The 25,565-nt window shown below is 39.9% G+C and overlaps 1 protein-coding gene across 4 annotated transcripts in view; it reads left to right on the forward strand.

Moving 5' to 3' along the window:
• Window positions 1-1,177: 1,177 nt before the first annotated feature.
• Window positions 1,178-25,565, forward strand: part of FAM169A (family with sequence similarity 169 member A) — a 34,829-nt gene continuing 10,441 nt past the window's right edge. For 3 of the 4 annotated variants that reach the window (XM_072859790.1, XM_072859793.1, XM_072859794.1), the window contains exons 1-8: window positions 1,178-1,293; window positions 16,336-16,473; window positions 17,948-18,047; window positions 19,107-19,192; window positions 20,661-20,832; window positions 23,109-23,288; window positions 24,736-24,864; window positions 25,082-25,188. In XM_072859790.1, the coding sequence (XP_072715891.1) occupies window positions 16,339-16,473; window positions 17,948-18,047; window positions 19,107-19,192; window positions 20,661-20,832; window positions 23,109-23,288; window positions 24,736-24,864; window positions 25,082-25,188 (909 nt within the window). In that variant the 5' untranslated portion in view covers window positions 1,178-1,293; window positions 16,336-16,338. The remainder of the gene's footprint in view (window positions 1,294-16,335; window positions 16,474-17,947; window positions 18,048-19,106; window positions 19,193-20,660; window positions 20,833-23,108; window positions 23,289-24,735; window positions 24,865-25,081; window positions 25,189-25,565) is intronic. The other variant, XM_072859791.1, reaches the window with a different exon arrangement.

The raw sequence follows: 25,565 nt of genomic DNA on the forward strand, positions 1-25,565 counted from the left end.
TTAAATCCTTCTTCCGTAGCCAACAGACCTTTGTCAAAGCTTGGTCATAAATGGATTTTTAGGGTAATCACTGAATTTAAAAAGTTCTGTTCATGCTGTCTCCCAAAACCCCTCTTGTAATCTGATAGTTTCAGCAAAATTACATTATTTTGGACATGCACATAATCATTATTAATGCACTGACTCCCTGCTCCTCTGGCCCCTGGAGTGACAAACCCGTCTTTGGCAGATAGCACTGAGAAGTCCATGGAATGACCGCTGCCCCCATTTTGTGCCCAGCCTCCTCTGTCCCGCCGATGTCACCACAGCTACGCACCTAGTACATCCCCAGCTCAGAGCAAAGGATCATATGCTATGAAGTGAGGGGTACGTTGCATAGCCTGAGTCAAGGGCGAGTGCTGTCCTCTCCAAGAACCCTTGATTTTGTTGTTCTTCAGCTCCCTGGCATGCAGGTCTTCTCGGGGGTGGACGCTTGGGTGCTGTGGCCAGTGGCGGTCAGTACTGGGGGACAGAGTTGGCTGTTTTCCTTTGGAAAACACGCTCCTGCCAGTAATTCAGTTCAGTTGGCCCCCCAGTCTGGTGAACAGGAGCAGTGGTGAGGGCTTGGGCTGGCCCACAGTGTAGGTGTCTTGTCAGAGATGGAGAGGCAGCCCTTACAACCTTTCTTGCACAGGGGATATTTCACCCCTAGCCTCATGGTGAGCTGCCCAGCGCTAGGAGACTACGCGTGGCCTTGCTCCTTCCTCCCTGCCGGTACCATCGATCTCCAAGGCAGCCCCGGGCTCCCTCCGTGTGCCAGGGCCACAGGGCAGGTATCACCACCCTCACTATGGCGAGCGATGGCGCGGGTACCACCACAGCCACCGAGGCTGACCATAGAACAGGTGCCAGGGCTGCCGCCGTGGTGAGCGATGGCACAGGTACCATACCAGGCGCCATGGCGGGGGGCGATGGTGCAGGTACCGCCACACTAACCACCACGGCGGTGAGCAATGGCGCGGGTACCACACTACCCGCCATGGCGGGGGGCGATGGCGCGGGGGCGCGGGCACCCGCCATGGCGGGCGGAGCGGGGCGAGCGGCGGCGGCTCGAGGCATAGCAGCGGGAGCGCGTCAGCGGCGAGGGGCGGGGAAGCCGCCGCGGGAGACGGTATAAAGCGCTGGGCAGCAGGAGCGGGCACAGCCGGAGGTGGGCTGGGGAGCGCTGCAAAGGGCTGCCAGGGAGCCCGGCCGCTTCCTCCATTCATCCTCGCCCGCTGCTGCCGCGGCAGGCTGCCCGGCCGGCCAGCTGAGGTGAGGTGAGGCGCGGCGGGGGGTGAGGGGTAACCTGCTGAGGCGTCCCGCCTCTCCGCAGCCTAGCCGGGCCTGGCCAGGCGGGTGGGAGGACTCGGCGGCCGCCTGCAGCGGCCGGGGGAAGGGAGGCAGGCAGGCCCGGCCCGCCGCACTGGCGGGCGCGGAGCGTGCTGCCCAGCGGGAGGCAGGTGTGCGGGCCGGAGCGGCCGCTGCCCCGCGGCCTCTCGTCCGCGGCAGGCCCCGGCGCCAGGTGTCCGCCGGTATCCCCGCCGCCCCCCCCCGCGGGCGCCGCGCTCCCTCCCTGGGGCAGCGCCCGGCCCCGGCCGCCCTCCGCGGCCATCGCAGCGGCGGCAGGCCGGGAGGCGGCTCTGTCTGGCGGTGGAGCTGGCCAGGCTCTCCCGCGGCGGGGGGCGGCCCGGCGCGGCCTCCCCTCGTCCGGGCTCACCACCCCTCGGCTCGCCTGGCCTCCGCGGGGTGCGGGTTGGGGCTTGCATGATGCCAAGTTTGGTGCGAGTTCTGGCCCAGGCCACTCCGTGTTGGCTACGGCCAGCCATCTTTTGTGGGGGGCATCTATTGTAGCTTTGCGATCTACATGTTATAGCCACACGCATATATAAGATCTTTTATACATACATATACCTTTACACATATATGTGAAAATAATAATTGGAATGCTACAATAGATGCCTCTTACAAAAGATGGCTCTGTGTCTGTATACGTGCAAATACATGTGGATGTGCACAGTCACACACACTCTTCTGTTTTCCAGTGTGTGAGGTTTTTTGAGTTTTATTTTGATGTAGGGTTGCTTCTTCTCTCTTAAAACAAGGGAAAGCATCTTGCTGAAGATAGCTGTTGACATAGCATTGCTATCCTGCTTATGGAGTGTTAAATCCAGCCTGGGAAAGTGGGTTACTCTGGAAGCTAAAGCAAAAGGTTTTACTAGCCTTAATGGAAAACAAAATATACTAGGTTACTGATTTTATATACATATTAATGTCCTATTTGGAGGAAACCATTAAAGAGTGATCTTTAAGTTCTTCTGGGCTGTGGAGTTTTCAGTATTAATAATGAGAAATTTGGAAAACTAGCCTGTGGTGTGGAGATGCTGTCCAGCTGATACTTGTTTTTTTGTGTATGTGCATGCAGGAGAGAGGAGGGAACTTTTTCTTCTTTCTGCTTAAGTGCAGATACTTGGTTTGTGTGTTGGGCTGCACCATGGGTCGTAGTCTGATATCTAACCCACTAGTTTTTAAGGGGAATAAGTATTGTAGCAGAGTGATCAGTATAATAAAATCAGTGCTGCCTCACTGGAGGACCTATAAAAGATAGCTGCAGATCAGAGTGGCTTTGGTCTCACTTCTCCTTCAAACTCTTCCTATGGAACTGAGTACATCTTCTCTCTGTTTCCTTAACCACACCAGAACCTTTCTTGTTTAATTGACCGCTGCTTGATTTAGATACTGAAGAACTTCTTGTCTTAATGGTGGCTAGTAAGAAAACATTTTAGCACCTGTTTCATAGAGAGAAAACATCAGGGCAGAGAGTGGTTTATACTATAAATGTTTAAGTTCAGGTGTTGTTAACCTCAGGAATCATCTCAATTTCAACACTTTTATGAATGAAAAGCTGCTGAGGACTCTGATATAGCAGACAGGTGTGTAAGTTGCTTCCCCATTCCCCTTCCCCCAATCTGATCTTACTTAGATCTGCTCTGTATGGAAACAAATGTTTTGCAGTGCCTTTCTTTACAGTTGTGGAAGATGAGTAATTAAAATGGGATTCTACTGTACTTTTTCAATATGCTCTTCTCCAGCAATGCATGATCAAGACATACATTATCAAGTCTTTTTGGAGTGTTTCATAACTAGCTTCCTTACAAAGAGGCATTATTCTGAGAAATTACCTGGAAAGTACTCCTAATTTCTTCTGTATGCATATTAAGGTAGATAAAGTCTCTTCACTTTAATAATTAAAATCAGGTTTCTTGTGGGTTTGTTGGGGTTTTTTTATGCCTATTAGTATTGTAAAGATAACACAACTCAGTATGAGCTTAAAACTTTCCTTACTCGTCCAAACATCCTGTCTGTGCAGGTTGGTTTAAATAGTTGTAATTGCATGCCTATTACAGTGCAGAATCTTTGCCAGGGAAAGATGGAGGAAGTCCACTTCAGTGTTAAGGCTGACACTTATTAATGCTTTTGTTTTCATTTTTAAATGTGAAAAATGGAAATGTTTGATACAAAATCACTGAAAGAGGAACACGAAATTTGGTGGTATTAGAGAAACTCATCAGAGTAGAAGAGCCCTTTACTTGCTTATGTTATTAGGTATAATAAGGATTGGTATCAATCTCTATCTCATACCAATCAATGAATATCAAGTAGTAGTAGCCTACAAGTAAGTAGTAAAGGTGTTACCAATTATGTTTCTAAACTTCAAATACAAATAGTAATATTAGAGCTGAAATAATGTGTACTTTTGCTTATTTTCACATTGCTATTTCTGAAATATTTCTCTATTCAAGTACTAGCTTCTCATTTCCTCACAGATAAATACCTTCCTCCAGACTCATGATGTTGTAACCTAGTCATCAAATTGTATCAGCTATATATTCTAGAAAGCCATAATCATCCTTTGATCTCTGAAATGTAAAGTTTGGGGCAGCTATGGTAGAGGTGCATACTTTTCTTTAGAACTGCTTTCATCAATGTATGTCTCTTGGGTAATCATTTTGTAAACTGTTTAAAAACAGAAAACCTTTTTTATACAATAGAAATGGGTTTAAAAAAAGAAATCAGTAAAGCAAAATTCAGCCCTCCTCTCAAACTTTTGCTTCCAGCTGTTACAGTGTGGATTAAACAATACTGAGTGGAAAAGCCTGCTTTAATGTATTTCCTCTACTGCATTGTTTTAAATACGACTGAAATGGCATATGCAGTGTCTTGATAGCTATTCTCTGGCATTCTGGCAGTTTTGTCTGCTATTGATGACTTTTTTTTTCTTTGAACAATGGGATGTGACAGTGTATATTTATTTGATCATTATAAATTTAGTTGGTGTTCTCCAGTGAGCCTGAGATTTCGAAGAAGCTTTTAACTATCTTCCTAAAGGATGTAAAAGAATACTGTCCCAAAAGAGTGACAAGCTTCAAATCTTCCCTAAAATCTCACTAAAATTAGTGAGAATTGTCAGGACTAATGTACCTCTTTCTTTGTTTTCAAAGTTAACTGGAAGACCTACTAGTGTTTTAAATGATACATCTATATGTACTAAATGATTCCTTGAATTGAAGACGTAGGAAGATGCATTTGTCTGAATTGTGTACTGAACTGTGTGTTGTACAGCTATTCAAAATAGCATTTTAGATGTTTTTATTTGTTTTCAAATCTGAGTTGTCCCTTTCTTGGTCCTGTACTTTGTTTTGTGCTAAAATAACTTCTTACAATTTTATTATTACTGTAGAACAGGGGACCTGTGTATTCACAGTGCCAGTATCTCTCCCTTCTGCTTACGGTTAGAAATTGTTTATGGGCCAGGATAAATTGAATTCACTGTTACTCTTTCTTCTAGGCTTCATCAAAACATGTGAAGTAAGGGTGGTTAAATAGGTTTCTTTACTTCTGTGGGTCACTGAAGAGGAAGAATAATTGGTAAAGGTGTGGTCCCTATCGAACCAGTAGCCCCTGAGGCAGTGCTAGAAGAATACACCCTGTTCAGAAGTTCGAGCATAGCAGTGGTTGTGAGCCTGCTGCTGCACTGGCCTTTCCCAAGCACTGAGTATTTATGAACTTTGAATGGTATGGAATGCTGCATTATCCCCAACTGACTTTATACTTCTAATATACCAGGTCTAAATATGTGAAATGGTTTAGGGTAGTAAATGTACTGCTAGAAGACCAATCTTTTAGCTAGCTCTTTTGCAGATAGCAAATCCTGCAAATAGAAGGACTTTCTAGCTTGAATAGCATTTCTCACACCTGTTGTAGAATTAGCCAGCAATAATCATAACTTCAGGGAATTTGAGTGATTTGTGAGTTGATAATGATAAAATAGTTGGGCATGTTAACAATAACAATGTAAATATTATTACAGTGCAGCACAGGCAACTTAAAAGGATTTTAAAATGTTGGAGTATTTTATTTCTTTTGATACTGCAGCACTGAGAGTTTGTTGTCAACCTTTACTCTGAAGCTGCAGAAAGGATTTTTCTGAAGAAGCAGGAGGTAACAACCTGATGGCTGCAACTTAGGCTTAAAGTTGAACACTAATTAGGGTTAATATAATGAGTTAGCAGTGCTAATACTGTTCCAGTTTTTTGTATGGTATGGTGATATGTTCAGAGGTATGATTAACCTATCTTTGTTCTAAACCCACCCCTAACAGGCAAGTAGTGTCTGTATTCCTAGAGAAGATCAGTTATTGAAGCTTTTAAGTTATTTTTTTTTTAAAATTCAAGTACATCCATAACAGGATAGCCTAGGTACTAGGAGGTGTAGCTTAGAAATTTGAATCTTACAAACGTGTATTACAGTGAGAAGCTGGGGAAATGCAGTGTATTCACAGAATCGTGTAAGCTCTTGGAAGGATGTCAGGATAGCTGATGATGGAGACAAGGACAGGATGACACCAGGGAGGATGTTATGTGTGAATTCCTTTCTGCTATTAGAGACATTCTTGCTAACATTCTCAGACATAGAACTTCAGTCCTGTGGTAACATGTTTACTGATAGCTAGGTTTTTTATAATGCAGCTGTGATACGTTGAAAAAATAGCAGTGGCTATACCCAGATAATTGTGGGAAACAAAAATGAACCATCTGCAAGTATGAGACTGCTGAAAGCAAAGGCAAACAGAGCTGCTCAGGAATGTGCTCTATCTGCTAAGGAATTTGCTAAATATTTGTTCTGATGGCTGTAGGTATGGATAGTGGGGAGAAGCAATTCATTTTGGGGAAGATGGTGTGCCCTGAGCTGCTGCTCATTTGTGTGGTCCCATTGGAAAGCTTAGAGAAGAGGGATGTGAGTTGGTTGATGTTTGAACAGATTCTTGAGGGCTCTGGGCAATGAAATACTCTGATGTTTTATTCTTCCTTTGTTTTGGGAACAGGACTTCTACATAAACAAGAAATACCAGACCTTGCTACTTTTTTTTCTTCAGCTGGAACAGCCTACAAGATGCCTGACTCTTTTCTAGCTTCTTAGTCATGTTGATGCTAGGCTTGAATTTGTGTTTCTTGAATGCTTATTTTTCAGAGGATGGAGTTTACTTATAGTTTTAGTTCATATGTGCCTTTTTTCCATCCTTCTGAAGATGGGATGAGGAAGATGAACATATTCACTGCTGAGTCCACCTGTGAGCTACATTGAGGTAGTCTGTCTGTGTGGCCTTTGTAAAGGTGAGGAAGTACTGGTGCTGTTTTGCATGGACATATGGAAATGCTTACACCTACAGCTGTATTTGTGAGAATGGTGTCACCTGGAATGGTAGCTTGATATATCTCTTCACAAAATGACTGGGCTCAGACTGACACTCAGTAATGACTTCATCATGTCTGTGGCCCAGTCGTGGTGTCTGAAAGCCCTGATTACTTCCTTTGAACATTGTTCTTGATGACTGTGGTATTCTTGTCATCTGACTTTCACCCTACCTTTCCTTTGTGAAAGGCAAGATAAAGTTCTTTCTAGTTATCTGTGTCCCTTGCTCTTCTGGTGTTCTTTGATCCCACTGTGTTTTGCCAAGTCCACAAACTGCATTGCCTGTGAAGTTCATAATTTTGTTGTACATTGTCAAACCTTCAGCTGTGTGCAGCTGAGAATTTGATACTGTAGAACACTGAGCACAAATAGCAGGTAAAATTCAGAATTCACTTTTATTAAACATCAAATTTTTAACCATCTGTCATCTTCTGAAGATAATTTTAATAACAGTTGGAGATAGCTGCCTATTCCCTTTCTAGAAAAAATGCAATTCTTAATCTACAGTAAGGTTTAAATTCTTACTGTTCCAAATATGTTATGCTTAATGTAGTTCTGACTTCCAGATGCTGATCCTCAAGCTATTGTAAATGGGCCATAGGGCCATAAAGTCAGACTCAAACTTCTCAGTTCTGTGTGCTTGCTGGTCTGCAAGAAAGTTTTAAGGTTGACTGACAGGGATCTGTTGTTTCAGTCTTGTTTATTTGCTTTCCCTGCTTCACTTCTGTGACTTACTCTTACTCCTGGGAGGATCCCATGTTAATTTCTACCCCCCTTTCTGCATTTTCATTTGAGTTGCCCACAAAACCAAGGCAATTACTGCTTTCTTAGTTTTAGGTCTCCTGCTGCAAGTGACTTTAAAAACGAAACAAAAACACCTACAGATAATTTTAAAGAGGCAAAAAGAGCTTGAACACTACTTAACCCTTGAATTTCCTACAGCTCCTCTGCTGAAAGCCATTACATCCACAGACTTCATGTGGCATAGCTGTAGCTCAGGCAACTGTTTTAGTAACTCCTTGAGTATGGAGGGTATGATTGCAAAGCTTAATGACCTGCTGCTCACCGTTTGTGACCATGGTCACCATTACATTTGAATTTGCATGTGGAATATTCTCGAAGCAGCCATAAAGAGAGTTGCTATTGTTTGGCTGATGAGCAGTAACTCATTAGACTGTGCTAACATGTGTCTGTAATTGGCTGACCTAATCTGTGCAGCTTTGAAGTCCTCCCCAGTTGTGGGGATAGGGGAGAACAGCACAACCAAGAGTTTTAAAAATAGATGCAAATGCATGCATAGGGTTACTGCAACACCAGTCTCACTGTGGTGTTAGGTTAGTTATGTTAGGCTTGATAGTCCACCAGCTATCTAACCAGATTCAGTGGGTTTTTTAAGTATGGTCAAGAGAAGGGCTTGTTTTATTGTTCTTATCTTTGAAATCACTAGATGTATTTGAGGTGACCCTTCCAAACTGGAGGGATAATGTTAGAGGAAGGTTTAAAAACTGAGCAAGTTGCCAAGAAACATGGGCACCAAATGGGAGTCGGGGATGGTCTTCTGATAGCAAATGGCAAATAAAGCTGCAGAAAGTCAGAGAGGAGGCATATCTTATCACCTTGTTGAAGAGGTGCCTGGAGAAGCAGGAGGCAAACCTAGTGACACAGAGTTGTGGAAGATGAGCAGGGGCAAGAGCAGCATGGCTGGGTGTGTCCCAGGTAGCTGGCCAGCGACCTGAGAAGGGAGGCTGAATGTGGGCTATGTGTGCTGAGCTATAGGAAGATCTTTAAGAGCAGATGCTGTGGGGTATAAAGTGCAGGAGCAAAATTGGAGGGGGCTGAGGGTGGAGCTGGAGAACTGCAAAACAGCTGCTCTAAACTGCGAGGCATGGAAGGGAGAAAGAGCAGTGACCAGAGAGGAAAGGTGGGTCATTAAGGGTATCTGTGTGGGGTTTGGTGTTATCTTTTAAGACCCTATGTGGGTTTGTCTTGTGTAGTGAAGGGGAGATAGAGGAAAGTGGGAGACTAGAAAGAAGAGTGAGTGCTGAGCACAGGAGAGATCAGATATATGTCAGAGAGGCAGATCCAGGAAGTAGTAATCCCACTTAGTCCTATCTTTCTGTCTTTTAGATGTTACTTATTTTCAAACACAACTGGAATGGATTTCATTTTTTGTATTGATATATTCACCTTGAATCTGAAGCTGAAAGGGAAGGCATGAAAGGTTTCTTTAAGAAAAACTCATTTTTCAGATTTATTAATTGTGGCTATTTTTAGTAGTCTCAAACACAGAATTTGAATTTAGTACACCTCTGGCACGCTTTCCTCGTAGGAAACACTTGTGCATATTAATTTCCCAAAACTCTCTACTGAAGAAAGTGCTGTTCAAGAAACCAGATGATAATCTCATTAAAATGTGAGACTGTGGAAAAATGTAAATAACAGGTTAGTAGTTTGTATACCTAAGAACTTAGTTTTTGATTAAATAGGCTACCTAATCAAATGCCTAATTTTAATCACTTGAGCAAAATGCCAGTGGTGTTAAGCGTATGTCTGATTAAGCACCTGTGTAAGGACCTTACCTGCCTAAGGTGGGTTTGAGAGTGAAGTTGCATAATATGTTCTCCTAATGCTCCATCACCTCAGTTTTGATAACTGGTAAGTTTTCTGTCTCCTGTTTTCATTGAAGCCATATAATTTTGTAGTTAACAGAGTTTGTTTTCTGCAAATCTAACCACCAGTTGATTAAAAGCACTCTTTAATGTTGTTGCTTATACTTGCATTAAGAGTATCTAGTTTTATGTTAGTACATTCTGGTTGCAGTTTTGCCTTTTAGAACTACCAAATGTAAATTTTTTTATTAGATGTTAGAACATCCTGGATATATTTAATTGTAGAATGAACTTTTAAATACTTTTTTAAGACTGTATTTTGTTTTAATGAAATAATACACTTTTTCAAACTTTAATTGATTTTTTTAATTGAAAAGAGATGACATGCAAATTATTTTTCTTTTTAATGTGGAGGAATCTTTCCTTCCTTGTTAATGTTTCTTTTGACAGGAGACTGTTTGAACCCAGTCACATAGACCTTTTGACCATAATTCTTGCTGATCTCCACTGCAATTGTGTTTTACACCAGGACTGTGGAGTTGGATCCTTTATGTAGATTTTATAATTCTGTGTTATACAAGTAAATTAAAGTTAGATTGTAGTGGCTAATTAATGAATGGAAAGGATTGATTATTTTTGTTTGTTTATTTGCATTCAAATCAACAGCTTTGTTTTGTGTCTCTGATAGAAAACCAGAGCTGCATAAGCTGCTTCAAGCAGATTATGGATAATGTGGTTGGCATATTAATCCAGAGCTCTTGGTGGATGTTGACAACAATTGCTAGACCACTGCCCTGTGTTTCCTTAAGAACTTTCTATTTGGGATTTTATAGGGTGTAAGTAGATGTTATGTGGGGTTTTATGTTCCTATTTTTAGTTTAAAAAGACTTTTTTCCTTTTGGAGAAAAAAAAACTAAACCAGAGAAAATTTATTTGAGTTGGCAACATCTTGTATTCGATTGACATGTCTATATTCTCTAAAAATGTGAACAAAATCCACACTGCAGGGAAATAATATTTATATGCCTTAATACTATGGTGCACATAATGGTTTGAAGACCACTTAGGAATACATAAAAAAAACCTTTTTGAATTAAAACCTAAGAAAACCTACCTTGAAATACGTAGTTATTTGAGCAATGAAGGTTTGAGTTGTCTATTCAATATGGCAGATCAAATAGTGTATTATTGTTGTTTCTTCAAGCCTGTATGGTTTTCAAGAAATCCTAATATATACTCTATTGTTTAAAAAACAACTTCCCTTTCCTAAAGTGTCTTCCTCTTCCTGCAGTTGATGTACATTACATTACAAATTAAAATGAATAGAGCTTTAAAAGAGATGAGGATATTTATAAAACATAAAAGCTTTGTTACAGTAGTGGTCTAAATAGTTAATTATGGGACAGGTTTTCTCTATGTATTTCAAACTACAGGACTCATAAACCAGATAGGTACTCTCTCTATGTATTTAAATGATTAATTATCTTAGCATAGGTGTAAAATGTACTTATTTTTATATTAGAAAAGGATGAACAACCTTTTTACTTATTTAAATATTTCAGACTGTATTTGGATAGAAACAGGAAAAAACAATTAAAAACAACCACTCCCAATTGAAAGTATTTGATGTTGAATAAAGAAGAAACAAAAGCAGTGAAACTGTTTTCTGTATGTGATAGCTGGTAGTCTAAGTCAAGAAACATTTATGTAATTTGTCTGTTAATAGAATTAGTGTTAGTAGAACTTAACAATTTTAGCAGTGGCAGATGTGATGCTTTTTTTGTAGCTGAAGCTAGAAGACTGAAAATACTACTTCAAAAAAATTATTTTTTCTTCCAACTTTTATGTAGCTTCACAGCTTTCACCAAATCAGCAACTGGACATTGCAAGGTGGGAAACTAACACAGCAAAATGGAAATTATGTTCCTGCTGCTCTGATTGAGAAGGTGATTGCTACTTTGGTGCATCATCAGATCTGGTTCTGGAGCATGGCTCACGACTTCCACAGTCCTGGCTTGGTTCTCTCTGGAACATCAGCAGCTAGTGTATATATAGATATATATTTAGTTTGTTACTTATGTCTCTTCACATGATGCTACCCCAGGTGCAGCTTATAGCTAGTCTGGGAGATCATGATAGGATTATATTTTTACAATAGAACAACTTGGTTCAAGGTACGTGATGATTCATAAGAAACGCTTGGCAGTCCCTGAGGAGTTCTGTGATCCAATACTTCAGCACTTGTTTAAATTGATTAAAGCTTAGGTCAGGTACTACTGTGGTTTACTTTTTGTCTGAGTAGGCCAATACTTCATCACAGGACTGGGCCTGATGCATGTCCTGCAGGCTGGGGCTGGATTAGTTATCCTGGTTTAGCAGAAAAGTTCTGCAGGTCATAGCTTGAGCACCCCATTGTCTGTTCTCTAAACTTCAAATTTTAATTAAAAAAAAAAACCCAAACCTAATTAAATTATAATTATTTATGGTTAAACAGAGATTTAAATCTGAAGATTGTTCACCTGCTATATAACTGTTGGTTTAGTTTTGCACATATATATTATACCAGGCATGTCTACCTGTCCCAGTTATTTTATGTTGAAAAGTCCTTGGTGGGTTGCTCACAGTCTGGTGGGTTTTTTTAGAAGGAAAATGAGCTGTGCAGTTAAGTTGTGCTGTGTAAGTAATTGTCTGCTTCCAGTACTTGTCAGATTTTGATACAATTTGTGTTCAAATATCTCATGATCTCGGTAAAATATTTCTCATACTGGTGCCTTTGAGGTAATGATTATTTGCATTTTGTAGATGAGGAGTTCAGGCAGATCAAGTAACATGTCTGTGCTCACATGAAGTCTGCGCTGGAAGTTCATCCTGATTCCTCTAAATCCTTGGCTAGCAGCCTAAGCACTTAGACTTCAATTCCCCTAAGATAAAGGCATCCAAAACCAGTTTTAAGCTATATTTAAGCCCTCTGACATGCTGTAAGGAACAATGTAGCTTTGCATCTTATCTTTCTGCTATTTTGTGGCACTTGGTATTGAAGGTCCAAAAGGGGATGAACAGATCTCTCAGTTCCTGCTGAAATCCATATGTGAGCTGAAAGCTGCATGTACTGCATGCAGCTGCATGCTGCTCTCCTTCATGCACTTCTAAGATGAAATAGGAGTTGCAGCTATAATTTATAATTAAATCAATTTGCAACGTTGCCCACTTATTCTACATTTAATTTTCTTTTAACCTTAATGCTTATGGTAATAAAGATTTTGTGAATAAGGAGCTGCCTCAGTTGCACAGGAATGTGTTCACTCATCCTGTTAAATGTGGTTTTTGTTGGTGTTCCTTGAATTGATCTCTGTTACCCTCTGGTGCTGTAGCTGTTCCGAAAAAAGGACATGCCATTTCTCGCATAGTAGCTTGCATAATGTTGATAAGGGGGAAAGTCATACGATTCCACATTAAAGCAAATGTTGCTTACTTGAGTTTATTACATACAGTCTTTAATACTATTATGTGAAATGATATGGTTATGAAGAGTGTAAGATTTATTTTCTTTCACTTGAAACATGAACAGCATAATTTGCCTCATTTAAAAAAATAAAAAATTTTATTCCCCCCCTTCCAAACACACACTGCTAACATGCCTTTTGTACAAATGGTTGTGATGAGTTTGGTTGCTTAAGGCTACGTTGCATGTGCTCGGTCAACCTGACTGCTAACCAATTGGAGTGGTACCCCATGCGCAGAGCACAGTCCCACAATGTGTGACAAGGATTTGATCTGACAGTTTTACAGTCGTGCAACACATGGGGGCTTAGAGCAACAAATAGGGGCTTGAGGGACTGCGTGGCAGAGACCTGTGCTGTTCCTGCTGTCTCTGCAGAGAAAAATGTGTAATGCTCTTGTCAAGGAACACAGAAGAACTATTTTCTCTTTCCCTTTTTCTCTCTCCTGCATTACTTGAGACTGGCTAGATGTGGAGCTGTCTGTATTTTTACTTTGTTAAAGACACTGTCAAACCAGTTGTGTTTTTGTGAGGTAAATGTATTAACTTATTACTATTGGAAGCCATTTGATTTCTCTTTGGTAGGTGATTTTGCCTTTTGAAATGAAGATGCTTGCATTTTAGACTGTTGAACTACTTCCTTATGCTCTGCTGTAGATTGGCATGGGACATTCTCCTTTCATCACCTGCTTAATGCTTTTAATGTAACTTGATAACTTTCTGTGTATAGTTACTGATTTCTTCAGGGTTCTAGTGAAGTTTTATGTTGTGAAATATTTCTGATCTCATCAACAGTGACACAAATGACATCTCACAAGTGTTTGAGAGCTTGTCACTTCACATGTCTAATCTGCTGCATGGTACAAATGATAGATGGTTATTTAGCAGGGATGCTGAGTAGGTTTTCTTTGGTTCAGTCTTGAAGATTGCTCTGTATTGGCTTTTTTCTGCATAACCCATTCTCTGTAAATGTTATAAGATGAAAAGTCAAAAGTGAGTTGAGAGTGGATAAAATCAAAGTATGCTATATGAAAGTGTTTAGTAACCCAAACAGCTAAACAGAAAGGAGGTCTTTGAATGATTTTGAGGGTAATTCAATGAATTTATTAATTAGCAGAAAAGACGTTTTTGTCTTTTTTGCTTATAAGCAAAGATATGGTTGTTGCTTTTATTTTTATAGTGGTGTAGTGGTTGGAACTCAGATAATCTACTGAATTTCTTATTGCGTCTTTTCTTCTTTGGTCCTGCATTATTTAGTTCTAAAAAAATGTCAGGAATTATTACCTAGAGGCTTTCAGTTATAGCTTGTGGCCTGCTTGTCTGTTTGTCATGTAATAACGAAAGCTCAGCTCAATTTGTTATTCTCAGAGTTATCCAAGCACTTAGGTATTTCTTTAATAGTGGAGCGGGGTTTCCCCTTTCTGCCAGCATACAGAAAATTAAATTTTATGTTTTTCATGTGTCTGTATTCCCTTAAAGCAGAATTTACCTGGCCTGCTGCAGCTAACCAGGTGCTAAAGCCTCATGCTCTTGTAGAAGCAGTGACATGTAATCTCACACATCACCTCTCTTCCTCTTGCAACATACTTATATCAGGCTAGTCTGTTTACATGTACTACAGTATTGCTGGTGTGTTTCAGAACTGTAATATGGGTGGGTAAACCATATCTGCTAGAGGTGAGGAGGACAGCAGTGGATTAATTGCTTCCCTGGCGGCAGCTTCTCTAGCTGCTGTGCATTGCTGCTGTGTTCAAAAGCACACATGCCTCACCTTTGGCTCTTGAAGTCCCTTCGTTTGCAAACAGGAGGAGCAAATGGAGTTGGCTGGTGTCAGGTGTCCTTGCCTGCTTCTGCCCTGTTGACAAGGGCAGCACCTGGAAGGTGGGAAGAAACAGGTGGAGAATTAAGAGATGCAGCTAAGCATCTGAAAGGTGCAGTGAGCAATAGCAGGAGGAATGTGAGAGACTGGAAGAGAAAGCAAGAGAAAATCCAAATAACAGATAGGGGGAAGGAATGAGCTGAATTTGAAAGGAAATGGCTGTGAGGAATGTGTGTGCATATCTGAACAATAGCATTCATAGAAAGCATTAGTGTTTTCATCAGCAAAAGCATTAAAGCTAGCAGTTGTAAATGCCAATGAAATCATGTCCAAGTTTGTTTTTCAATTTTAACGGAAAAAAATCTCCTTTTTTACAAGGAGCAGCCTCATCTGTTCAAGCAGCTTAGTAGTATATTGTTGCTGTTAAAGTTTTTAAAATGCAGACTTTTTAATTGCTACTGGGTGAGTTGAAATAAAAAGTTCTTCTGTGTTTGATTTACCTGTGTCAGTAGAGCACTGAATGGTGGATTAAAGGGAGGGGACTGGAGATACAGGAAAAATATCATTGGAGACTAGGATTTAAAATAAAATTTAAAAAAAAAAGACTCCATAGTAAAGACTAGGAATTGTAAATCCACTACGAAAAGCTTTGTGGGTTTGAGAGTTGGGTGACAAGTTCCTGGAAGCTGAGCGAGACAGATCAAGAGATCTGTGTTCCTCCAGAACAGGTTCTCATGAACTTGTGGTAGCTTATGCTTGTGAGAGTTTGGTCTGTAGCTTGAAAGGAGTGGAGTGGTCTGTTTCTGTCTATAGTTTTATAGACCTGGAAGAGCCTTAGCTGAAGAGCACACAGTGGATTCCAGGAGCTCTTGTTCATCTTAATTTGACACTGCTTTGACAAGGAAAATTTGAATCTAAGAGCTTTCAAGGAGCTATTGCTACTATGGTTGGTCTTCAGTGCTTTAGTTTTTGTCTTGTCACCTCCTTAAAGTGTTTTAGTCTGTTGTGGGCTCCTGTTTTTAAGGAACTTGTAGCATCTCCTGTTCACGGTTGCAATGGTTTTGGAAACAAGCAGCTGGTAGGCTTACTAACTGGCCAGTTGTTGAGAGAAGTTCTGAACAATGCTTTGTTTTTTTCAGAGATGGATTTAAATGCAAAGTCTCAAAAATAAAAGAACTCCTCTTCCTTGTTGTCATCTTTCGGGCTGTTTACTTTTTATTTGACTGGCCACTTATTGCTTAATCTGTGGCCTCAAAAATGTCAGCAGGGAGGGATATAACTGAGTCTGCCACCTCAAGGCAGCATGTGGTCTATTGTACATGTGCTGCAAACAGGGGGCTTATATGTTGGAAATCTGCTGCGTTTGGGTCTAGGGGTTTCTATGGGCTAAACTCATCCTTTTCTGCTTATAAACACAGATTGGGTTCATGTATTTTACAGACTGGGTATTAATAGGCACTACCCTAATTAAATGCCTGGAGCATTTCTCCTTTCTGGGTTGGATATAGAGGGCTCCAGAGAGCAGCAGAGGGAGGGGTGTTCAACAGTCTTAGTTACATGTTTAGTAGGAATATGTGATAAACTGTGCATTGTGTCTCTCGAACTACCTACAGTAATAATGCTGTTTATTTCTCAAGAGGATGTCATTCCCTGTGGATATGTTGAACACCTGCAGTCATGAGGACTTGGAAAGCTCAGCAGAGGACTACCTGTCTGGCCTTCGACGCAGGAATCCAAACTGTCCTGAATTATTGCCTCTGCCAGGCCATGGCAAAGTAAGAACCAGCAAATACCTTAGTCCCAGTTTTCTTGACATACTTGTAGATTTAAAAAATTTAAAATATCCAGTCCATAATTATTGAATTACATAATTATTTTAGTAAAGCTTTTGTATTTTCCAAATTCCTTTTTGTGTGAAGCACTACTTTTTTTCATTCTGTAATTGGGTTTAAATCTGGGCATCAGTGAGTAATTGCTGCTTCTAGGCAATGGATCTGTATGCATTAAGTAATTTTTAAAAAACTTAAAAGTTCAACTGATAAGTTAAAATCTTTCCTAAAAAGCACGAACTCACACAGTCACAAATATCTATCATTGTAACTAAGGGGTTAATGATTTACTGAAGCTAACTGGCTCTTTTTGTATCTGAGTCCTTCAGTGTTCTTCATGGTTGGGTTCAATTCTTGATCAGCAAGTTTCACTAATTTCAGAAGTGATTATTTTCTTTTTATCTGAAATATTCCCTGCTGTTGTTGGGATTTCTAGTAGAGGCTGGCTGTGACTCTTTGTTTTAAACTCATCCCTTGTGTGATAAGTTGGTCAATGTTGATTCTGTCTAGATGAACATTTCTATTAGAACTAGTACCAATAAAAGCAATGGTGTATAGCTTTAATGAAAAGTAAGTGAGCTGAGAGCATTCTCTGTGGGAACAAAAGCTCAGTGCTGCAGATTCCTTGGCAGAAGCAGGGTCTTGAGTACTTTCCTGCATTTCTGCAGGTGCTGTATGCCTAAATACTTGTTTGTATTAATATCCTTGTTTGTGGCATAGCATCTCATAATCTTGAACTGGGTAAGCAAGTCTATTTACCACACCATTAATGTCTGTCTAGTTTTTATGCATTAGTTAAATATTGAAAACATGTGAATTTCAATATCAAAATGCATTTCTACAAAAGTACTCAACTCCTGAAAGGTGGATTGATTTGACCCTTCTCACGTTGTTCTGAGGGGAAATGAAGCAGACAACTTTGGAATTCTTAAAATTTGTGCAATTTAAGGGAAGAAAACCCTTTTGAATCCAGCCTCCCCACCTTAGCACACTAGGGCTCATGTTAACAAACAGCAGTTTGCTGTGCCAGTTTTTCTGTGCTTGACTGCATGCCTTGTTTTTCTGTTGGCTTTGACAGCTTGCACAGCTGGGACAGTTGAAGTGAACATACTGCTGGCTCTTTGCACAACTTCAGTTGTGCACAAGAATGCAAGCTGCTGACAGCAGAGAGCTGTAACAGTATAAATTACTGTAGCTAAATCTGCCAGAGCTTGACAGTCAGAGCTCTTTGTAATGTGGTCTGCCTTTAGGAAGAAATGCCTAAAGTAGGGGCTGGAGTCTGGTGCTTGTCCTTTACAGTTAACTGTTAAGTACTCGATTTTCAACATTTGTCTTGCTTACCCTGCTAAACATTCGCTGTATATCTTACTAAATTTGTTTTAGCCAGAGTCTATTGAAGTATTGTACACTCTTGTTTCAGGTTCCTATTAGGTTGTCAAGTGTGGGCTTCGTTCCTCTTTATGGTGAAGAGCAGACACACAAAGTTCTTGCTTTGTTTGCACCAAGGGACTCACTCACAGGTTTCATGTTAAGATTTTAATCTCTGTGTTGCTGTTTCTTTTTCTGTGACATACATGTGTAACCAGGCCCTTGCTCATTTCATGCTAGTGTAGCTCATAACTTTGCCACTTTTGCATTTGTTGTTCACTGTGTTCTTGTTCTCATACTATTATTTTTGTTGTGGATTCATATACACAAGTGATAGAACTTGACACACTAATCAGAGTAAAACTGGACCCACTGAATTCAGAAGATACGTAGCAAAATAACATGGTGCTCATCTGAATCCAAGTACAACTTGTATCTCTTGATCTCTTTATGTATACCTCACCTCTCCAAGAGGAACTTACTTGAGCATTCATAGAATCCATTAATTTGCCCATGAATTTAGATGGTTTTTATTAGGAGTGATCGATCAGCATCAAGTGTAAATTTGTTTTTAGCTTTAGGTCCTAACATAGCTCTAGCTCAGATGATATCTCACTGGTTTTTTGGGTTTTTGTCTCCCTTCCCTTCCAGTCCTCCATGTTTCCTTCTCTTTCCATTTAATGCCATGTATGTGATGGCCAAGTTTGCCACAAATGCCCATAGATTAAACTCTTCCTGATTGCTAATCACATAGCCATCAGCCTTTTTACATTCATCTGACTCCCTAAAACTTGCACAGTTTCGATATCAATATCCATTAGCAACCCAAAACTAAAATACATATATGAATGGGACTCCTCTTGGCAGGCCTGTTTTTTAGTGGAAGGATGTGCTAGAGCACAGTGATGAAGGATAGTGCTTACGTCTGAAAAACGGTTCCTGTATGTCATACTGCACAAAATCTGCATTTGGTTTTATTGTTCTCAGTTCTTAAACAAGTTTTGGACTCAGAAGCATTGCATATAGGGGGGTGTATAGCACCACGTTTGTTGTGCTAGGGTAGTAAGAGCTGCATTAATACAGTGCCAACTAGAAGATGCTTAACTTGGTTGCTACAGTGTTATTTCTAATTGTTTAGCAGTTTTAATGAATATGTTTCTTTTGGAATGGTAAGAATCACTAACTTTTTATTTCCCCTTGTTTCTTTCAAGCTGCAGCCCTGTATCTTGCTGACCAGTGGTGGTCAATTGATGACATTGTGAGAACATCTGTCCCTGCTAGACAGGGGCTTCTTCAGGTAAAGTGCTCCAACATTCACCTAGCAATTATTCTTATCTTTCAAGATAATGGCAAGTAATGGCAAATAGCTAGTATGTGAGATGTTACATGTTTTCATTTCATTCAGAAATGAGTTGGCTGTCTCAAATCAAAATCAAGGTCAATGGGAATAGAGGAATAAGATCTAGGGGGAAGGGAACTTGGTTGTAAAGATAGTGTCTAGAGCAAGAGTGACTCGTACAGTAGCTTCGTATGTAAGCTATTTAGATGTTAACAATGTTAAGAGGTTTTCCTTAGTCTTTAGGACGTCATATCTGGCTGTATTGAAATGTCTTAGTAGAGTGGTACATTGTACTATAGCAGTACCTATTGTACAATGCTGGTACCATGCCACCAGGCATGTACTGGTACCAATGCATGTACCATAGCATTGTACCTATTGGTCTTATCAGGAGACTAGTAAGCTAAAAGTATTGTTTGGAACCTGTGTGATAGAGGCGAGCTGGAGCTTGTGGCTTGCAGTGGCAATACATAAGGTCTGGGAAAGTAAGTTGAGTGGTATCTGCTTTATTGCTCATCATTGACCTTTGTTACCATTACTGACACCTGTGTAGCATGGAGTTTTGTTTTCTTCCAAAACTAGCAATCTGTATTTTTCCAGGCGTGTAATTTATATCTGCTCATGGAATCTGGGCACTGATTTTTTATTTTGTATTTTTTAATTTACTCTAGAGAATTTGGCATGTAGCCTTGTTTTCCATGTGCTTCTTAATGGTAGGATGGTGATTAAATCAGGAAAGTGGAATCCTTTACGGGTAGGGCAGCTGAGACTCTGGGCATTGGGAAGAGAGCATGGTTCCCCCATTCTTCCTTCACAGTGGGTAAGATAGTGGTGAAATTAAATTTCATATGTTAAAGGAACCCTGCAGGACAAAGAAAAGGATATTGAGTTCCTTGTTTCATGCCTCAAACTGTTGTAACTAGTTCTTCCACTGCATCTTGTCCTGTTTTCTGCCACTCAATCAGCACTGATTGAGTGTGCCAAGTCCTGCTATCCATGAGGCTCATCATTTGTCCTTTGTAGGACTCCAGTTACCAGTTAGCCTGGGAAGTCTGAGGCTGGTGTACTGCTATTGTGTTTGGTGAATGTTTTTTAAATCCAAAAAGAGTTTTGAGTTAAAATCAAAACATTGCCCCCACTGCCCCACTCCCAGCACTTCTGTCAGCTTTTGCCTATTGATTAGGAGTGACATTGAAGTTGTGAAATATCCTGTCTATGGTAGTGCTTTATACATAACCTATTGCCATGGCTTCCAAGCATCTCCTTGCCCTCAAACCCCAGACCTTCATCCTGCTTTAGCACTTATAGCTTCTCTTGACTCCATCTGCAGCTGTGTTAACTGGCAACTTTGAAAAATAAGGTCCCTGATGTGTGAGTATTAACTAATCTGACCGCTATTCTAAAATGTTCTTCTGTATTTCCTTAGGTGAAGTCTGTTGGAGAGAGGATTGTTCTCTATGTTCTGAATCGAATTATCTATCGGACACAAGAAATGGAAATAAATGAGATCCCATTTCTCTGTCATGGTAGCAATGACTATGCTAAGATCATGTGGAAAAAAGGAGAGGCTATTGGATTCTATTCTGTTAAACCTAGAGGTAAAACACTTGAGTATTGTGGGATTTGGGGGAGTAGAGGGGGGGGAGATAGGGAGCTTATTTGAAGAATATTGTATTTAGTAGACTTTGAGCCTTGCAGGCCTAATGAGTTGGTGTTTTCCTGAAATCATAAGAGGTCAGATTGCTGTTAAAATTTCTAGCTTAAATGCTTACATGCTTTAGCAATCTAAGCAAGTTCTTGGATTTCTTCATATTCTACAAAATATATTTAAAACTGTAGAAATGAGGTATACCTGAAAGCTTTTTAAATTTTTTTCCTGTAGAACAATTGTTTATGGTTGGATTGGGCTGTGCTTGGTGTTTTGGTTTTCTTGTTTTGTTTTTTTTTGACCTATCTCCAGAATGCAGAGATCCTGTTTGTCTGAAATGATTGTAGAATCAGATGTCATTATCACTTAAACATTTTATAGTATGACAGCATAGAAACTTTGCTCACAGGCATAAGATTCAGCTACAGCTGGTGATAACAAAAGATTCCCTTTCCTTCCACACATGCATTCCCTCAGAGATTACAATTGAGCTGGCAGGTTTATGTTATTAATGTTACAGACTTTCTGTGTTGTTGTTCTCTCTTTCTAGAACATATAATTTCCCTTTAGTTATTTTGGAATTTGTTTCTCATTTTTTTCTGCATAAAATTTAGTATTTGGGTGGGCTGGTTAGCACATTGATAGCACTTTGTAGAATATCAATATTTGGATCAAGGAGATAGTCTGGCATTGTTTCATCTCTAGAGCGGGTTAACTAATTCAGGATTAATGGTGGTACTGGAGGCTTGCTGGAAACTTCCGCCATCTAACATACATATACAACTTTGCAAACAAAGTTAAATAAAATAGTAAACTGTCTGAGTCGCTGACCTGTTCTGGTCTGGCAGTCAAGATAGAAAAGCAACCAGCTAATTTGTTCTAATTGTCTTCATTGTCTCTTTTTCTTTTTTTTAAGAAATACAAGTTATGCAATGCATAATAAGTCTCAGTATTTTTAATGTCAAAATTGTTGTAGTGTGGTGGTCACAAAGTAGTGTTTACATTGCAGTGGTTTTTGTTGTGGCCTTCTACAGCTGGAAATTAGAGTAGTGATTCTATTTTTAGTCTAGAACGGGGACACTGTGGCAAGTTTTGCTGTACTCATGCTTACTTGTTATATTTCTCATGATGCCCTCTCATCTACTTGTCCCGAGTTAGCAGACATTGAAGGGTAATCTTTCTAGGCATTATCAATATTTCACCCATGTTTGATTGTGTGTTGTATTCTACAAATGAGTAGTCTACATGGAGAAAGACACCTCTGGAAACAGATGGTTAGGAAAGAGTGGTGGGGCTTGACTGGTATCCTGAAGAGTACCCAAGTAATCTAACCTCTCACCCACATCTTCCTTTTTTGAAAAATGAAGATAAATATGTTCATTGGTCTCAAAAGTACAAGGCTGCAAAGACTATGTTGTATAGACAACTGTATGCTTCTCTTTGGCCTTGTTAGAGGAAAGGGCAACTTTTTGGCATAGTTCACACTGACTCAAAATGAGGGCCTGAAAATGGATTGGAGAGTTGGTGGGCTATCTTAATGCCATTATATAGCATCCCTTTGTCACCACTGAGTCCATAGCTACCCTTTAAATCCTCTGATATTGAAGTACCTGTGTGTTGTGACAGTCAGTTTCATCTTTGTTTAATTGTGGATAATGTGGTGTTTATGGGAGAATTCCAATGTGATGTGTCCTAGGATTTTTTGTGGTTTAATTTAAAAAATTGGAATTATTGTTCTAGTCTTTAAGCAAGAGCTGAATTATAGTCTTCATATTTGTCCTGAGGAGTGATGTAATCTACATAAAAGTGCAATTCAAGAATTTTATTGTCTCCTTTCCCATCCTTCCTCTTTCAGCTTCACTTTTAGTATAGTTTTCCTATGGAATTGTATAGTGAGATTTCAAAGTGAGCTGTTTCTTTCTATCTCTACTATTCTTTTCTGGTACTACAAACCTTTGCTAATGTATTAATCTATTAATATATCTTGACAACATTATGAAGCTTGCCCAAAGAGCCAATAAATGGCTGATAGCAATTATTTATTTTTAATGAATGTTATAAAATATTTTTATAATTTTTAATATAATGTTGTGTGTCTTACAATTATGTAGTTTGGTATAATTTTTATAAATTATAAAAATGTTTATTTGAATATGCTAAAATCCATGCTGCAGCATGTCAATGCTGAAGTACTGATGGACAGTTTTTACCCTCCTATGATTTCAGGAAGTGTTTGTAGCTCTTATCGTGGTCAAAATTATAGGCTGCCAGTGCTAGACACAATATTTGTAAGAAAGAAACATCGTGGGAAAGACTCTGGGCTAATCATATTGGAAGACTTTGTGGATTCCTTTACTGATGACCGTCTTGGCCTACGATACCCTCTGTCATCCTTCACATATGCAGGCAAGCTCTTTAATTTATTCTTCTGATGTTCTTTGTGCTTCCTCTACATGTCCAAATGAGCGCTGTTATTCAAGCTCCATGTTTGTGGCTGCATCCTCAGTTCCTGTATTAAATGTTCTGCTCTTCAGTGAAGGCTAAAAATCCTGATTTGTTTAAGATGGTGAAGTAGTTCCTGATTAGATTTTTTTTTTTAATCCTCTACATGAGATTAGATTATTTGATTTCCATTTGCTTTCTTCTGCTGTGAAGTTTACCACTGTGTCCCCCTGAAGCCTCCAGAATGGGCTGAGGTGTTTCTGTGTGTGATCTAATGTCTATCTTCCTTGTAGCACCTTTTTCTCACACCTAAGCCTCACAAGGTCATTTAATTCATGTTTTCTCTGAACTTCTGGTCAAATGGACATACTAGGCTATGTTTTAACTTGGGTATAAAAAGGCAGAGTTCTAATGTACAAGGAAGACACTTATGGCTCTTCTACTAGCAACCCAAGAAGGTTAAGTCATCTAAGAAATTACATACATTCTGGAAACGATGTTGCTTGGGGCTGTGTTCAGGCAAGAAGCACATTTCATTTGCCCTGTTTCTCAAGGCTTGTTCTACTCTCAGGCCACTTGCCAAGCTTCCTTCTATGAACATTTTCATCTGGCCTTCTTAACCACTGGAAATTTTCTGCTTTTCCAAGTACCACTGTCTGTTGTTGGATCTGACTAGACCTAGTTTGTTAGACTTCAACCAGCAAACTGTCTTGAGCAGAATTTAATGACCAGTCCATTTCCCTGGTCAAGGAATGATATGACAAAGATCTTGTCCACTGAGATTATGCATCAATAGTGAATCAGGTGGAAAACGGTAGTTTTCCTGGTAGCTACTACAGAATAATGTCAAAGCATGCCTTTCCACATGGATGTTTAGTATGTTTGTTGGGAGAAAAGAGATGAAGGGACAGCAGAGAGGAAAATATTCCAGAAGTGAAAAGTGAGTGGATGATAAACCATGCAATGGTAATGTGTTTGCCTTCCCAAAGAGTGCTTTTCACAGGTGCCTGTAATAACATGGGGTGACAAAAAATCACTTGACTATGTCCTTTGCCTAAGAGCCCTTCCATCCTGGATTGCCTCTTGTGATTGGCAGGGACAGTGACCAGTGAAGTTGTAAAACTGAAGTGGGTGCTTAGAGGAGAAGAAAACCCCATCCATCTTTGTTTGCGGTTTAAGATAATAATGGAAAGTGTTTAAACCTGAAGAAAGGATTTATTGAGAAGGATAAGTAGGGTAAAGCAATATTATGTATGTTTCACTCAACTGTTTTGTTGAACCATTCTTTCTGTGGTGGTTTGTGTATGATGGAAGATTGCACATCAATTTGATTTCAGATAAACTTTAAAAACTGAGGTACAGCCAAGTGTCTAGTATATATAATATAATGGTTTTTCTTATGTTTGTTCAGCTTCTAAGCAATATCTTGAGAAGTACCCTGGGGATCATAACCTTTTGTGGGAAGTGGAGGGACCAGGATATTGGTTCCAGAGAACATCTATTATGTCTCTGTTGCAAAGGGAAAAGCTGGAAACTGCAGGTATGGATGTTTTGTTTTGTTGTTTTCTGAAACTTTTACAAAGTTGAACAAACACTCTACAAGTACCTCAGTGACTTCTGTGAACACTGCCCATGGAAACTAGCAGAAAGATTTCTGTTTGTCCTGAGATCTGTGAGATCATATTTTGAATGGTTAATTGTTATATAAAGGCACTATAATTTCCTGTTTCCCTGTTTCCTCTTTTAAATCTTAACAGCAGAGGCCTCACAGAAACAACATAAGAGTGTTCAAGCAGAGGATCACTTTTTGCAGTCTGCAGCAGTATCTGAAGCAAGTGGACAGAAGACTGAGCTAGAAACACAGGTAGGTGTAGGTACACATACTGTTACCTCTTTTTTTGATTGCTTTGTTACTAAAAACAAAGTATGAGAAATGCTTTTTGTCCATCTCATTATAATTGAATTGGCTTAAGTCTGCACTATGTATAAAAGACAAATGCTTTTGTTACTTTTTGGGTGGATGTTATGCTTCCCACCAGTGTAACACTGATAACTAAGCTGGGGCTAAAAAGACTTGGGTCTTTTTTGCGGGGGGGGGGGGGCGGCAGTGGGAGTGGTGTGTCCCCATGAATGTAGAGGGTTGGTGCCACAGCTCTCAGGCTCTAATTTAAGCTGTTTGCTAGCAGATTAGAGAAGGGACAATATTTCAACTGGCTCCAAGATTAAACTGTCTAGAAAGGC

The sequence above is a fragment of the Ciconia boyciana genome, chromosome 4, assembly GCF_034638445.1.
Source record: "Ciconia boyciana chromosome 4, ASM3463844v1, whole genome shotgun sequence".
Classification (NCBI taxonomy): Eukaryota; Metazoa; Chordata; class Aves; order Ciconiiformes; family Ciconiidae; genus Ciconia; species Ciconia boyciana.